Source organism: Trifolium pratense, linkage group LG7 (genome assembly GCF_020283565.1).
Source record: "Trifolium pratense cultivar HEN17-A07 linkage group LG7, ARS_RC_1.1, whole genome shotgun sequence".
NCBI classification, from domain to species: Eukaryota; Viridiplantae; Streptophyta; class Magnoliopsida; order Fabales; family Fabaceae; genus Trifolium; species Trifolium pratense.
In genome coordinates, this window is record NC_060065.1 from 30987196 (window position 1) to 31004338 (window position 17143).

The window sequence follows — 17143 nt, forward strand, 5'->3', positions numbered from 1 at the left end:
AATTATTAAAATAAATAGAAAATAAAACAAATCAACGGGAGGATAGCAAATGTAAAATGGGTGAAGTTGGGGTCAAAATTAAGTATTTGAAACTTGGGGGCTAAAAGTAAGTAATCGTAAAACTTAGAGGGTGAATAGTAAGGATTTGTAGCTTCATGTTACTTTCATTATAGGCATTTCTCCCAATCTAATATTTGTCCTAGATGCTTAGCTAGTGAAGAAACGATTTTGCCTTGTCTTCGTGACTGTTCTGAAATTGTTCGGATATGGAAGACTCTTGGCTATCAGAATGTGGCTTTCTTTAGCGAGATAACTTGTGGAAGACTCATGAACGATTGGACTCTTTGTATCTTTAGAAAGCTAAAAAACAATTCAACAAAAGAAGAAAACTCAGAAACATGTCTTCATTGATTAATGAAAGTTCAACACTTTATCTATTCAACTTGAAATTACTCATTATTTTGAACATATACCTTGAGCTATACAAGTTCTTGTGAGGTGAAACCAAATCTATTAGTTTTCTAACATCCATACCTACATTTCTTACAAAGATCATCGAGCCTAATCATGCAGTTGGCAAATTGATTCAAAATGTAAGAAACTGTTTTGACGCCCTTCCGCTGTGATTTGATTAATTCACATGCTAACACATTTTCTTGCACGTGTTTTAGTTAAAACGCATTCTGAAGTATCCGGTTGAATTACACTACAAACCTTTGGGTATCACAGACCACGACTTAAACATTAATTTATATTAGTTTACATACTCATTTATATTAGTTTACATACTCCTAAACATCTTTAACCTCTATTCAAGAAGAAGTTCATAGGATGAGGATGATCCACTTGACGAATCACTTTCATATGTAATTATTTCATTTGGAGCTGTTGATAGTAATTCTTCTTTTTGTATTGAGGATGTAGTTGTCTCTTTTGGAAGTGATGGTGGTAGTAATTCTTCTTTTTGTATTGCGGACGAACCTATAAAAATTGACTGTTAGTCCTCAAGAAATCAAGTCAACAAGAAACAAATTGATGAGCATAGATGAGTAAGCAATATTAGAATATGTCGTCATTCGATTTGGAGACAATTTTTATAGTATAATAATATATAATGATAATCATACACACACACAACAGAATAAAACTTAAATCTATGCATATCTTAACACTCCCCCCTCAAGCTGGAAAAGCAATAACTGGAAAGAGAACAAACCTTTTTGTCCTTTAGAGAGGAACTTATTAGTTTGGCGTTTAGTAAGCTTTTTATCTTTTTTTATTATGGTTAGCTGTCTAGCAAAAGAAGAGATTTCTGCATCATTTTCACTCCATTCTTCTTGAGCTTCATTTTCTCCTTCACCTTTCATTGTCTTACGCACAAATGCTTTTGCTTTGAGGCGTTGATTGTGAAATAGTCCTTTAACAGATGTTACAAATCCATCGCCTGCTCCATCAGTAGGGCGCTTAGGCCAAGATGGTGGATACTTATCAGGTTTTCCTGCATGGCCTTCAGTGTCACTAAAATTGAGCTCAATAACGTCTGGAACAACAGCCCCACTTGGCTGATTCTGACCTTTGTCTTTAAATTTCTTTCCCTACAAACAGTCAAGGATTGTCACAACATAAGTCTAGCTAGGAAATTAGCATAGTGTGCTTGTCTTGTTTGGTAAAGGGAATTGCAAAAATAGTTTCACTCAAATTTATTTTATAACATCTTCGTAGCATGTGTACTGCTGAAAATACATTTACTCTCACCTGCATGCCAGTCACAGATTTTAGGACTCCCCAAATGATGTGCTTCTTAACTCGGGAAATGAGTTTTTGCCAAGTCCCGGTAAACTCGGCTCGGTGAAATTGATCCATCAGTAATTTCATATCACTTACAACAAATCTTTGCCCTTCATATGTAACACACAATTCCACCTGCAAGAGAGAAGACATGAGTTGCCTGAAATTGACATGATTGCTTGCAACATAAGCAATAACAAAATTACTAACAGCTAACAGATGAAAACTAATAACAACCTGACTAATTTTGATGTTGTGAAATTCCACTATCTTTTGTGGCCTAGACACCTTCTTTTCGTCAAGAGATGAATTACCAGCTGCAGCTTTTACACCTTTTGGATCTTTTGATTTATTCTTAAATGCTTCATCTTGCTGCTCAGAAGAGCCAAATTGTACGACGAGTTCATCAGCTACAGGTTCGGTCACAGTCTCATCAAAAGAAGTAGTCCTTTTCAACTCAGGGGTTGAACCAGTACCGGTAACTCCTTTGACATTTTGTGCTTTGGATTTCTGCATGCATGTTGCCAAACTTCTTATGGAAGGTGGTCTATCTAGCATATTAAACTCATAAAAGAAGAAAAACATTTATCTTAATATCATTATTTATTAATCATGCACACAATTATTGCATTCACCTGTGCAGAAGGCTGATTGGTTGCAGGAAATAGGAATGAGAAGCCGCCAGATTTGGATGAGGCCTCGGACTCTTTTGTCGACTGATTGCTTGAAGAGTTCTTTACACGCCTTGCACCAGTGGTTGAGACCTTCCAAACTTCCTGTATAAACGACCAATATTTTAACGATAAATGTTGGTTGTGGAAACAGGTTAACAGACGAGATTTGAAGAAATTTTAAACCTACTTGTCGGTGTTGTGAATCTCGTTCTTCCTCTGGGAAGAAATATACCCACATCATTCTGTACATTGTCTCTGTTAAATGGATCTTAAGTGGATATATCTCTACCTGTTAGGAAACAAAACACACAAGTCGTACATTCCAAGCTAACATCTAATAGGTGTCAACATTTTATAGTGAACTTCATTTCCACTCATCAGATTAATTACCAATGCAATATTTGCGCACCCTATATATTAATACTTTCTCCCTCATCGGAAAGAAGCAACTTGACAATCTGCACTGAAATATCATGATTTGAAGGAACAAAATAACCTCAAGGAAACACTTACTTGGAAAAGTTCAAAGGGAGAACTTCCATCCTTTGGAGCTCCCTGTCTCGCATCAACTTTAAGCATGACTTTTCTACAAAAAACACAAAAGAAGAAAACATATAATATCAATATATCTAGAAGATAAGGGAAATAGAAAAACACATCATTCTTTATAATAATAGTAAAACTAACACAAAACTAACACATCAACCTTATAATCAAAAGTAAAAAATTGCAAGGAATAATTTTCTAAATATTATTATTCATTAAGAAAACATGTATATAGATGATTTACAATTTTTATAAGCTAATGGGGCCTAACTCAAATCTTACAAAACCGGCTTGTAAGGTGAGGATTGCCTCCACTTATAAACATATGTTCAAGCTATATCATATCCAATGTGAGGCTCTTAACATTGTTATTTGTGGATGATCATTCTAGATATCTTTAATATATCTGATATTGTATTAGAGTATCTTAAGTTATTTCCTAGGATCAATTTATTATTATGATTTTTTCTTGATTTTCCTATGTTAGGATTGAGTCTATGTATACATAAAAATAGGGATTCGTGTTTTGCCTTTTGTATCAAGTCAATATCAAGCATATTTCACTATAATTATATTTCTCATCCTTTTATATAAAATCCCATAACTTCAACAACAATAAATACCAAAACATCAACCTGGAAGCAACTGTAAGTTCAAGAACAGGGTCAGAAAAATTACATACTTTCCCCAATCAGCTGGAGGATTCCATGCTGACAAAATCATATCAGATTTGGCATTTGCAAGACAATTTTTGAAAAAAAAATATTTGGTCGTAAACTGAGAAACACCCACATCCTTGTAATCTCGGTCGAAGTCATAGATCTGAGTGTTTAGCAATGAAACTGAATAAGTATATTATTGCAATATGATACAAAAAGTAAATGAATTAATAAATTTAGAAAACTATGACTATAAAGGAACCAGAACCACTGTAAGCTTAGGCATAGGAAGGTGAGTTTTGGAAGGAAAAATGGTGAAAGGGAGGGAGGATTTAGGCTTTCTAAATAATTATGCTTACCATGTCATTGATTTCAACTTCAGCAAAGGGTTTACCATCAAGAAGCATGCTCCAACCAACTTTGTTAATTTGCAAAAATATACGCATAGCAAAGGAAGGACTTTTGTTCTTCTCCTTTTCCATTAGATGCACCTGTGCAGCCTTTTGCATAGCCGTTCTTAATGATGCTTGTGCTTCCTTCCTGGATTTTTGTGCAGTTACAAGTTGTCTCTTCAGTCCTTGGACCTGTCAGTGTTGGAATACTTTGAGTATTACAAATGTAAATTTAAAGGATATATAGTTAACAAGAATCATCCTTACCAGCATGGCTATTCCACCATCTATCATCCACAACCCTTGTTCCTTTTCTGGATGTAGATCTTTGGAAGGGTCACACCAAAAAGACAATTTTTTCATATCATCAAGAAGCAAATTTTGTTCCCTCTCTTTCTTTTCGACGTTGATTTTTGCAAGTTCCACTTCTTCAACACCATCTGGAACCACCTCATCTGCTTCCTCTTCGACGTTTTCATCATCTTCAGCAGAAAGTGCCAGGCTACTTTTTGGAGGCCTATGTTGTGAATGATATACTTAGTTAATTTGATGGACTTTTCATATAGAAGAAAACATCTTGGATTTAAGTTTCTTGAAGGGAAAAAATTGACTGCAACGAGGTAGATAATATTAGTACGATTTAACTCCTGGATTATCTAAATTAAAACTACTTACCAATATCTTTACTAATTCTCTTCGAAGTCCTCGGATAACTTACATATGTGACAAGATGAACGCATATGATATATATATGCTCTACCTTGAGGGTTGAAATATTTATAATTAATATATTATGATTTTTTAGTATCTTTAGAATCTTTAGAATTATGATAGGATTATATTCCTATTTGGATTATATCTCTCATGCATATAAATAGTTGTACAAAACCTTTCATGGTTAATGAGAGAAATATTCATATTCAAGTCAAAATTGCTGAAGGAAAATTGATAATAGTAGATTTATAATGTGCATAAAGCAAGAGAGTTCATCCATACTTTGGAAGCCGGGCAAGTAGAAGATTGTTTAACACATCCAACATGACTCGAAACTGGCGAGATGTCATTGCTGCTGTAATATTATGAGAATTGAACTTGAGCTCCTTCAAGGGCTTCACCTGCAAAAGTGACATATGCATTTGAACTAGACTATTGACTACCGTAGTCATGAAAAGGACATATAAACCATATATACATACTCTTTAAAGATATGCATATCTGAAAATACAAGTATATACATACTACTATACATACACGTGTGTGTCAAAATAACACAGCTCTAGAAAGAATCAGCAAAACAAAAATTAAGAATAACATAGGTGTAGTTGCTTGATCAAGCGCTGGTGCACAATTCAGAGCTATGACACAAGGAATGCCTAAGCTATTGTGGATGAAAATTGTGCTAGAAGATTTGAAGATAAAGTGTGAAGGTCTTGTGAAGTTGTTTTTTGACAATAAATGGGCCATTAATATTGCTCATTAAAGAGAAGCTAGATAGTGGATTGATAACTACGACCTATATTCCTTTGGGAATCAGCTAACATGTGTGTTTACCAAGGATTACCAATAGAAGATTTCAACCAACTTACTTTTTTTTTTGTCAAATAACCTTAAGTGTGGAGAATCTCAGGTTTGAACTCAGACACCTATATATCATCTCAGTAGCTACTGATTGAGTTGTACTTACGGGACAACCAACTTACTTGCAAGTAGGGAGCTAGATATTCGTTCACTAGCTTGAGGGGGAGTGTTGTAAATAATGTATATTTGTAATTATTAGTCATAATTGTATTCGTCCCAATAATCAAACTTAGTAAGTCTAGAATAGTCTATTTGATTTTGAACAGATTAGTGTCTAACTCTACTTACATCTTTGAAATATATCGTAATTATTTTCTACAAATTTGATTTCAATTAGTCAATTTACTTGCTTTATCAATTGTTCCATAATATTTACTTTCGACTATTCTCTATGATCTTCAACCTCCTTAATAAATAATATGCCTATTTCTGCATCTTCAAAACTCGTTCATCGTCTTTTGAATGATCTAAGTCTGGATATGTTAAAGGTGTTGGATCCTCATCTTTCACATTTGAAGTCCATAAATTGTGAGTCCTATCAACTTGGTAAGCATGTTAGAGCGTCACTTTCTTTGAAGATTTCTCGAGATGCACTTGGATCATTTCTCGAGATGCGTTAAGATCAAGTCACAATGCAAAAACATCGCACCGAGCCACAATATGATCATGTGGCGCACTGTTTGCTAGCACATGTTTTTGGAACGGCCACTTGATGCCGGGGCATAAAATCAGCGATTATTTATTTTGCATGAATGAAATCCAAACAAAAAAACTTATAAGGACTAAAACTGAAAACTGCTATATTTGCATGGACGAATAGCATATTTAAACCTTCTTACTATTATTAGGAAAAAATAACTTACCTTCACTTCTGGAGTGCCCCCTTTGTGCCTCGTGTACTGAAAGTACATGTCACAAGGCATAAAAACTCTCTCAAGAAGTGCACCTGTACGCATTACTTTTGGTGAGCCTTTCATAATTTTTGGCAGCCACTGCACTCCTGCCCCTAGATCAACATCCGTTGGTGCTACATGCGCCTGCACATGCTCCAACATAACAGACATCTCCGCTCTTTTCCATGCAACTTCAGGCTGATATTCACCAATATGTTCATCTGTTGTACCACCCGCTTTCTCAAGCATGTCATGGCCAACATGAAGAACTGAATGAAACGATTGGGCTAAAACGCGTCCACTTACAGCAGCAAGCAAAAACCTACCCTGTAAATGTATGTATACATGCAGCATAATTCATAGTACATTCTTTTGTAAATTTCATATCTTATCAGATTGTTTAATGACAAAGGAAATTGATTGTCTAGGTTTAAATTTCTGCCTGAAAGCTAAGCACATAATTAAAATGCATGTGTTCCTTAGTATTGTAAGCTCTACCTAAAATAAAATAAAAATAAAATATTATTTAAACTTACATTTGCACCCTCCGAGTGAAGATTAAATTGTGGTTCAATAACATTAACCATGAAGTGTCGAGTCCCCTCCTCCGATTCGTCTGTATTTTCATTTTTAGCTGGAAAATAAACAAAAAAGAGAAAATATAGGTTGAACAAACTTATCATTAAAAGTACTTAACAACAAATTGAACTTAACAGAAGGAAAGCAGTGAAAATACTTGTTATGACAGAAAGCATATTTTACAATGTTTTATTTTTACGTATATTATTAATCTCTAATCTAATCTGCATGTCGAAATTGATAAAAGCCAACAAAATTTCTTGTACAATATGACATACCAGATGGTAAGCTGTCCAACTTAAGTGAATGTGATGGGAATGAAGGGAACTCAGAAGTCCTGGCAGCCAGAGAAGAGGAAGAATCTGAGATGTTACCAGTGGGAAGGGACTTACTAACTTCATCTTGATGGGTTTCAACTCCTACAGTTTTATGAGATTCAACTCCTTCGTCTTTTTGAGCTTCATCTTTATGGGTTTCAGCTCCTTCATCTTTATGGGTTTCAACTCCGTCATCTTTTTGCATTTCAGTTTCATCGTCTTGATGGGTTTCACATGCATCATGATGGGTTTCACATGCATCATCTTGACTAGTTTCAGTTCCATCTTGCTGTTGGTTGTTTTTCTCATGTAATTTTCTCTGTGCATACTGCCGGGAAGGAGAAGGCTTGGCAGGTGCAGCAGCTTTGGTTAGACCCCCAACCCAGAAACAAACTGCATTTCTATTTTCAATATTCCACAAAAGCTTTAGACCATAGACAAACACACGCCGGCAATTGTCAGCCATTACCACATTGTACCCATCATCCTCTATAACCACATTGTATCCATCATCATTGCTGGGGTCTGATCGCATATGCTCATCAGTTTCACTCTGTGCATAGGTTTTGTCAACATTTTTTCTTCCGGCTTCACGCCAGGCTAATAAACTAGCAGAATCAAGCTTTGGAGACTGTTTCCGTATGGTAAAGTAATCACAAGATAGAATAAATCCATCATCATTATTTTTCTGTGCCAAATAACCCTTTTCAGAGGGAATTTTTTCCTCAGATGCAGATTGTGAACTTTTTGGTATCACACTAGCTGATTTAGCAACAGTTCCGCAATCTCCTTTACTTAGGAAACACTTGGGCATATGAAGGTCAATACCTTGGTAAGCAAGACCAAGAGGTTCACGTATGGTTTCAAAAGTATAATGTTGCTGGCACCTACTAAAATATAATTCAAGCTTAAACTTTGCCATCATGAAGGTCAGTCCTTTCGCTGGATCATCATCATGTAAAGGCATGTTCTTTATGCAGAATGGTGTGGAATCTATACGCATCATAAATTCAGTCATCACTCTATCAAGTGTAAGATTGCCTGATCTGACAATTCTTGGAACTCCAAAACGAGGCCATCGTGAGAAGGTGCGAAGTTTATGTGGAGGTAGGACGTTCAAGAGACAGAATCTTACAAGCCATGCTACATCATGAGCACCGAGTTTTATTGTTGGGGAAGCCGGTGAAACATTCTGACAAATGTTAGGAGAATGAGATACAGTAACATCTCCTTGTATGGAGGATGGATGTTTTTTATCTGACAAAGGAAGAGCAGATCCAAAAGATAGGTTCAATCCAATGGCAAGAGAAGTGGATCTGAAGGGATCAAATACAAATTCACGAGGTTTCCCTTCAACTGGAAGTGAAAATAAATAATGATTCAAGGGTTTTCCAGAGTCACAACCCCAGTCCATTGTAACTTCAATTGTAAGGATGGGAGCTTCCAAAAATGAACCAGAGACGACACCAGCTGGAAGTTTAGAACCACGTTTGTTTGCCAAACTTTCCAAACTACTCAAAAAAATCTTGAAATCTTTTGAAGAAAGTAGAATACGACCATCTGACTGGTGAATTTCCATAGAGCTAGTCACAATTTGAAGTTTATCAAGCTTTTCATAAGGATCTGTAGTGGCCAAAATTTCCCATCTAGTTTCAGAAAATAACAAGGAAATTCTTCCATGAATGTAATTTCTCATGTCATCCCACCATGGCAAACTTTTTTCCTTTTTCGGTGGCAGAATAAGTGGGCCAGGATTCATAATACTTAGATTAGACCTCCGTAGCACCACGGTGAAAGCATAACTAAGATCAGCAAAAACTGGTTCATAACTCACCCCAAATGACACTTCGCCTTTCTGAAAATGTATTGGCAAATCAAAGTATGTCTTCATGGGTGGAGTTGTACCAGTAGCTGATCGAAGCATGAACACCTTCCTCCATCGCCCAACATAGACATCTTGAAGCATTTGAGGTTGAAAGCTAGTTGCCTGCTGAGCCAACACAAGAGAACCTTTACATTTGCCAGAATTTCCAGAAAATAGAGGAAATGTGTAATCTCGAAGCTGAGCCACAAGAGAACCCGTGTTTAAGAGAATATTTGCCCCATACAGTCGGGAAAATGGTATATCACATTCAAGAGAAACAGGGTCAAGTTTCCTCACAAACTCAATCATCCCATCATCTCCACCATCAATTTTTGTCAGGCTTACATCTAAGTTTGATAGAGATAACGTAAAAAGAGAAGACCTTGAAACACTGGGTTTGAAACCAGCTTGAAAGCCATCCCTACAAGCACCTGAGCCTTCAGAAAACACTAACTTCTGGCATGCCTCGTAATATGAACGGAATGATCGTTTATAAATTTCTTCTCTCATGGATTCAATAATTGAAGAATTATTTACATCAACCTCCACTTCGTTAAAATAAACTTTTCCAACTTGGGAAGAATTATTTAAGTCATCAGAAGAATTTGGGTCTTGCTTGGCCTTCGATATAAATTCCTCTAGAAAGTTTAACCGGACAACTAACTCACCAACTTCCTTCTTCAACATCTGGTAGTGTTCATCAAGCCATCCCTGTATTGGTTCCTCTTCAATGTCAGCAGTTAACTTGCGTAAGAAAAATTTTATGCATCCAAATTTTGTTGAACTCGGTTTTTTGACTTTAGAACTATCTTTTTTCACAGGAAAAATCAAATTAGACTTTGCTGCCACAATAAGCTTTAAAGCTCGCATCATATCCTCAAAAGCATCATCAATAGCACGCAATTCCAATCTGTATGGCAAACAAATGTTAACGTGAAGACCTTGAATTACCCAGTCCCATGTTGTGGCAACAGTTTCCTTTGCATCAGATGCACTAGCAGATATACTAGGAATTCGTGAAATTTGCATCCTACTACTCTTCAAGATTCTGGCCCCACAAAAATTAACCATTAGTCCTTCAAAGAGCACTCCTATACTAGCATTCTCAGAGAAAATTGACTGAACCTGAACCATAGCATCAACTCCATCTCCTAGCTCAGCCGATATATTCAACGTTTCAACATCAACAGCAAAAATAGAACCTTTCTTCTTTTCAAGATTCCTTGATTCCGTGGTAGCTTCATTTTTGCAATTAGTATCTCTTACATTAGATGAACCTTCCACGTGTTCATTACCACATTCCTCAAGCTTCTTATTGTGTGCAACTAGTTTCAGCTGGAGAACAAGTTCAATTAGTGATAGATGAACATCAGGCTCCCACCTCATTGTAATGTCAGTAGCACTGAAAAGAGAACAAGCTGAATTCTCTTTGGGGCCACCACCTAAGCGTTTTACAAATTTAATATTTTTCGTATCAAATAATGCCACCTTTGTCATCGGCCTATTTTCCTCCACATATTCCTGATAGATAGATGTGGCCCTTTCAAGTTCTATCTGTGTGGATTGTTTCATCTTGTTTACACATAACTTGATTTGAAATATTTCGAGAGAGATACAGTACTTTAGTTTTTGGTAGTCATCAGAAACCGTGGATACTATCTTTGCAGTGCGAGGGGTACCGTCTTCCGATTCATTTATTATAACTCTGCCACCCTGCGAACCGTAATTAACTCGCTTGGGATCTAGAACAACTGTATTTTCTAATCCAGTCTCCCCCAACACATATACTGAACACTGTACAAGATTGAATTTCAACATTTGAGTTCCCTTACCCGTATTTTTTGATGATGAATGCCCTTGGCTTTGAGTTGATTTTTTCTTTGAAGAGAAGTTTTTCATTAAAGCTTGAAAGGATATCGCTGTTGATATTAATGATTCTAAACGCTTGATGGTTAGATAAATCCCCAAGCAAGTAACATCAACTGCTAAACCTAGAATACACATGGGACCATCTTCTTCAGAGGATTTCATGTCCTTTTTTCCCCAATCCAAACTAACCTTTGTAATGTGTATAATGGAGCCAGAGTCTGATTCCACACCAAAAATGCTTTCTTTCAACCAGTCTTTATTTTCATCAGCCAACTGGAGATTGAACTCACCAAGTTCAACGTTTACTGAAGTCCCCATATTTGAAATGTTGTTTGCAAATAGATGCGGTGATTGTAAGCAACCCTAGAGTTGAAAAAATAGAAATTTTAGAGATATAATGACTTCACAAAAAGAATTTAGTGTCAAGCATACCAAACAAACCACTATGTCTCTGTGTAGGCTAAAACTCTAGCTAATATGGGAATTGTTTTCTCTGATATGGTCTTTGAGCCTAATTAGAAACTAATCCTTTGAGATAACTCTATTCGCTAACATAAGATATTATGAGATTCTTTCATATCTTCTAATAAGTTCAATTATACATTTCATATAAGGATATAACTGTTTAATTTTAATTTTCAGTTGAACATTTAAATTTATATCAATCACAAGTGCACAATATTTAAATATAACTAGAATCAAATTTATTTTGCAATGTGCATAGCATGGCTGTTATGCAAGTTTTGGTTCATAAAACAACAAAAAATACTTACATAGTACACCGGAAAACCATCCATATTATAAAGCATGATTGTTATCTCAGGAGTTGAAAATTTACATGTCCATGTAATGATGGTCTTGCTATCATTTGATTTCGGTTTTACAACAGAAGTTTCGTCTCGAAGTACCACTTTTTTCGGTTTGGAGGAGCGGAGGAGCAACAAAGGCTTCAATCTGCTCATTATGATGTTGCATTGTGAACGTCCAAGCTTGATTTCAATTTCAGCTTTAACAGGTGATATTGACTGGAGGAAAGGACCCAAACAAAAAAGAGCATAAGCTTGCGTAGACACACACAAAGGAGACCAATGTGCCATATGTGGATTGCAAACAACTTACTTGCACTGGGACACACACTAAGGAGACCAAATTCACATTCGTTATCTCCACGACAGAAGCACCAGCTTCTCTAAGAAGCTACAAAGTCAACAGTACAAAATGAAATTTGTAAGCAAAAAGCAAATTGAAAAAGAGGTTCAACAAATCAACTAACACACACACGCTATACATACATGAATTTCTCTGAACTCCAGTTGAAAATCAAAGCGTGTACTCTCCCCAATATCGTTATTGGAGCGTGATTTGACGCTATTAAATTGGATGCCAGTGATGTTATTTTCAACAGAAAGACCATGTTCACAATGCTCAAAACGCACATTCAGCTTTTGTAGATTGAAGCCCACCTACCAATACCAAGTATAATTCCACAGCTAAAATTAAATCTAACTGAAAAAACTTTGAATAGTTTTTAGGTTAAATATATTCAGGAAACTATAATACAAATGATTGTCCAATTATGCACCACAAAGAAGGAAAACACTTTGACAGGGCCTTGGGTTTCTAAATTAAATTACCTAAATGGTTAGAAAAGCTAGTTATGTTTAAATTTCAAACCTTCTCCGGAAACAAAGAAATGTGGCGTTCTAGTTTTTCTTCCTTCGTTAAAGACTGGTTTGTGCTCATAGGATCAACATGGTTTGACCCTTTACTTCTATCAGAGCCTGATGAAGATTCTGATGTCCTCTCTTTTTTTGCAAGCAACCGTTCATTCAAATTCACAGCAACTTCTCCAATGGATATATCCACATTATTAATTACAATATTCCTGTGTCCAAAAAGGAGAGACAAAGCACAACTTAAAACAAAGTACTTTTTTCCATGGTTTTCAACTTTACCAAACATACACTAATACTATTATGTAAAATGTATGAAAGGAAGAAAAATACCTATGATGACCAAATTCACATGAGACGGAGAATTTTTCACAGATAAAAGGAGCAGAAGACTTTTCTATAGGAGCAACAGGTGCCTGGCTAGAAACACTGCATCCTCCACCACTAAGTTCAGATAATTGATCACCACTAACTTGAGGATCACCAATGTGAACGGAAATGGGCAATATATGTACGCTAACAAACAAATTTGACTCGGATCCACCACCTTTAAATATATCAACATTCACCTTCCCGATCCCAATAGTACCTTTAGGTGTCTGCAACAACAAAATACTCTCAAAGACCCTACATATGTTGTATTAATTATTTTTTTGAAAACTTGGTATCCGGCCTTAGGACCGACTAATCCAAGGGGACCAATCCCACCGCCCACTTGCGGGGACCCCATTTAAAGCCAGAGTTTTTTGCTCTGTATGGACTTAGCCCACCGAAATTGGCACCAGGGGGAATCGAACCTGAGACCTTGAGAGGAGCATACTCCAAGGACCCAAGCCAACACCACTAGACCAACCCCAAGTGGGTTTGTTGTATTAAATTATATTTTACTTCTCACAATTATCATTACATTCGAATATCTGAATTCTGAAATAACTTCTAATATATTATTACATATTGTTGAGTGTTTGTACTAATGTCAAATAGCATTTATGTTTCATTTGTGACAGATTTGTTTCTTGGTTTCCTATAATTAGGACAGTTTTGATTCCAATAATATAGCCCTATTCTAGGCAAGTAGCTATTGCCCCAAGTCTTGATTCAAAAGTAATTATACAATAATACAAAGTAAAACATTCTTCCAAGTCATCTCATATAAGGACAGTGACACCAAAAATAACAGTATTGAAAATGTTTCGCCATATAAGAAGAAAATTACAATGATATAGAGACTCATACCTTTAGAACTAGCTCTGTCAAAGAAAAAGAAAAATATCTTGCAATATTGACAATAGTCTTCCACTTTCCTCTGCTTAAAGAACGAGTTTTGGATTTGGATTTGGATTTTCCGGTACTCTTCTTCCCAGAGCTTTTAATTGTAGGCCTCGTAACAACTTCTAAGTTGCGTATTGATAATTGCAACTTTGGATTCCAAGAACCAACATTCGCACCATGTTCGACAGAGGAAAGGATTAAGCCGAGTTTAATTTCACCAATAGATACAGATTCAGTAGGACCCTGCACATGTCATAAATCAACAGAATATATTACTATGGAATCTAAGAGACATAAACATGACAGTTCACTAGAATAAAAGCAAAGAATTTGAACTATGAATACATTGAATTATGTCCAACGTTGGGGTGAATGCTTGTAGCACCGACACTCCTCAGAACATGTGAATACATTGAATTATGTCATTTTCTCAACTTACTATCGATGGCAACGTGTTAGTGTATGTGTATGTGTCTGTATCCGTGCGTCATAGGCAGAATGTACCACAGTTCACTTCAATATTCTAAACTTTGAATAAAAATAACAGTGAATGAAGGCAATGAAAAACCTTTTCAAACTTGATGACCACATCTCGTAAACTTCTGATTCCACCAACACAAAATCCAACAGTTGCTTTTAAAACACGGCTCAAAATCCAAGACAGCAATGAAGTAGAAAATCTGTAATATAGTAACATGTAGAATCAGAGTCAAGTAACAGAATTAGTCGGTGTCCAATATGATTTCCGAGGCTATAACTTTACTTCCTCCGGTCGCATTTATAAGCAAATTTATAACTTTATAAGCAATATAGACCACATACATCCATTTTTCAATGTATATATAAAATAAAATAAAAAAACAAAACAAAACAAAAAAAAAAACAAATTTGCTTATAAATGTGACCCGATGGAGTATCTTTGTTGCACGGACACGTCAGATAGAAGACGTGTCTGGTGTCCGACACCGATAAATGCATTTGATTACATTCTCTTTTTTTTGGTTTGGGGGTCAGTTCTGGCATAGTGGTGTCAGCCACCTCCCGATCGCAGTTGCGCGTGATCCTCCCTACCAAGTTCAGCGTCAATCACCACTGAACCAAACTAACGATTGGTTGCATTTGATTACATTCAATTAATTCATATATTTCTTTAAAATCTGACACATGTGATTGCATTTAATTAATTGATTTAATTCATATTTTTTTTAAAAATGTACCGATGTTGATATCCGTGTCGTACCTGATGTATGTGTAAGTAATTCATAGAAGTTTATACTATGAATAACAGACACTCTTCGGATTATCCGTGTCCAGTGTCGAAAATGTGTGCAACGTGACCCAACAATATGATTACACTTAATTACGTTATCATTTTCTCAAATTATTATTGTTGTCAACGTCTAAGTATATGTGTCCTATCGGTGTTTGTGTCCGTGCTTCATACTATTATAGGTAAATATGGTGAAATTGAGTAAGAGAGATACATGGAACTTACATGATTGCGAGAGTAAATGCAGCACCAAAGAGGAAGAAATAAATGAGGATAGAAACTGCCATTTTGGAAGGGGGAAAATCAAAAGACGAACACGATTATTCTCTCTCTCTCTCTCTCTCTCTCTCTCTGTGACGGTGGTGGATTGCATCAGAAGAAGAATTGTTGAGAAATGGAAACAGGAAAAAAATGAAAAGCATTGATGGATTGAAAATGAAGTAAGATCCGTTCCGTGAGGTGCTCGGTGATTGAATACATGTCACTGAAAATGGCGCTAGTATAACAGAAAATGAGAGATCGTAATTGTTGTAATTTTATTTTTAAATTATAATTATTTTACTAATTTAATCCTCTTAACTTAGTAATTTTAGTATTAATGAATTGTTGCAGATTTTGTTACTTGATCAAAGTGAACCATTGGTTATTAATCATTAGTTGGTTCAGTGATGATTGATGATAAACTTAGTAAGGATGATTACGGTTCGATTCCTCGTAACTGCAATCGAGAGGGATTAAAACACACACTTAATGTCTGAATTGAACCCCGGACTATATTAAACCGTGAAAGGAAAAAAAAAAAGTTAACCTTTGATTCACAAGGGTGGGGTAGGAAAGAGATTTTCACACTAATTTACCTTTTCACCCTTAATGATAAATCTAACTTCGAAAATACTAAAGTTTATCTTTTTAATGAAATGAAAAGGGGTGGCTTTTTATGAAAAGTTGTGGTTCGGTCACGTTTCATGATGATGTGTGTAGTTGACTTATTTGTGAGCTTTTGTGGCGAGAAATTTGCATTATATTCAGATCATCATAACATGGCATATGCATCTTTGTGTGCTTTTGTTGGCGAGTAATTCTCTCAGTGTGCGCCTTTGTGGCGGGTTGACTATGGCTCTGTTCAGTAAAAAAAATAGCTGATAATTGATAAGTTAGTTTATAGGAAATGAACTTATGGTGAATAAGCTAAGAATTTGTAGTATTTAATAAAATTAGCGGTCGAACTAACTTATAAGTATGAAACATAAAAAATATATGTTTAGCTTTTCTTTTTTTTTAAGTTAGATTTTAGGGGTAAAATTGGAAGAAAAAATGATAAGTTATAAGTTCATAAACTACTTAAAATAGTGTTTGAAAAATAAGTTATTAACACTTTTTGAAAAAAGTTCATCAAACTAATCTATTTTGATCATATGAGCTTATAAGCTACTATAAGCTCAAAATATTGTCAAAATATTATCGAGATATTGACAAGTGATGCACCGTGCACCACTTGTCTCACTCTTTCATGTTAGAAGTGGCCCCGGATTATATGGGTAGGATGCACATTTTGCAAAGTTTGTTTTTGTATTTCAAACACGATCATTTTCTTAAGAATATTTTTGAAAAAGTTGGTAAGTGTTTATTTTATTTCTTTTAGGCCTGGGACTACTAAAGTACTTTATTACTTTGTTCTACGTTGAAGATTGGTAGTAATAGTAGTATTGTAAAAGTTCCAACTTCATGTTCCCGAGTTGCAGAGAACAATCCGAACTGAGGCAATCTTT

General features: G+C 35.6%; 1 protein-coding gene across 1 annotated transcript; it reads right to left on the reverse strand.

Moving 5' to 3' along the window:
- Positions 1-429: 429 nt before the first annotated feature.
- Positions 430-15925, reverse strand: LOC123897223 (protein SABRE-like). Its single transcript, XM_045947766.1, has 22 exons — positions 15600-15925; positions 14673-14784; positions 14069-14347; positions 13166-13431; positions 12834-13044; positions 12452-12622; positions 12279-12356; positions 11933-12184; positions 7388-11522; positions 7067-7164; positions 6501-6857; positions 5056-5174; positions 4327-4576; positions 4027-4251; positions 3691-3830; positions 2976-3048; positions 2650-2751; positions 2424-2564; positions 2026-2298; positions 1756-1923; positions 1217-1595; positions 430-981 (listed from the first exon to the last, which is right to left on the reverse strand). The coding sequence occupies exons 1-22, from the start codon at positions 15659-15661 to the stop codon at positions 809-811; spliced, it is 8064 nt and encodes a 2687-aa protein (XP_045803722.1). The 5' UTR covers positions 15662-15925; the 3' UTR covers positions 430-808.
- Positions 15926-17143: the final 1218 nt, after the last annotated feature.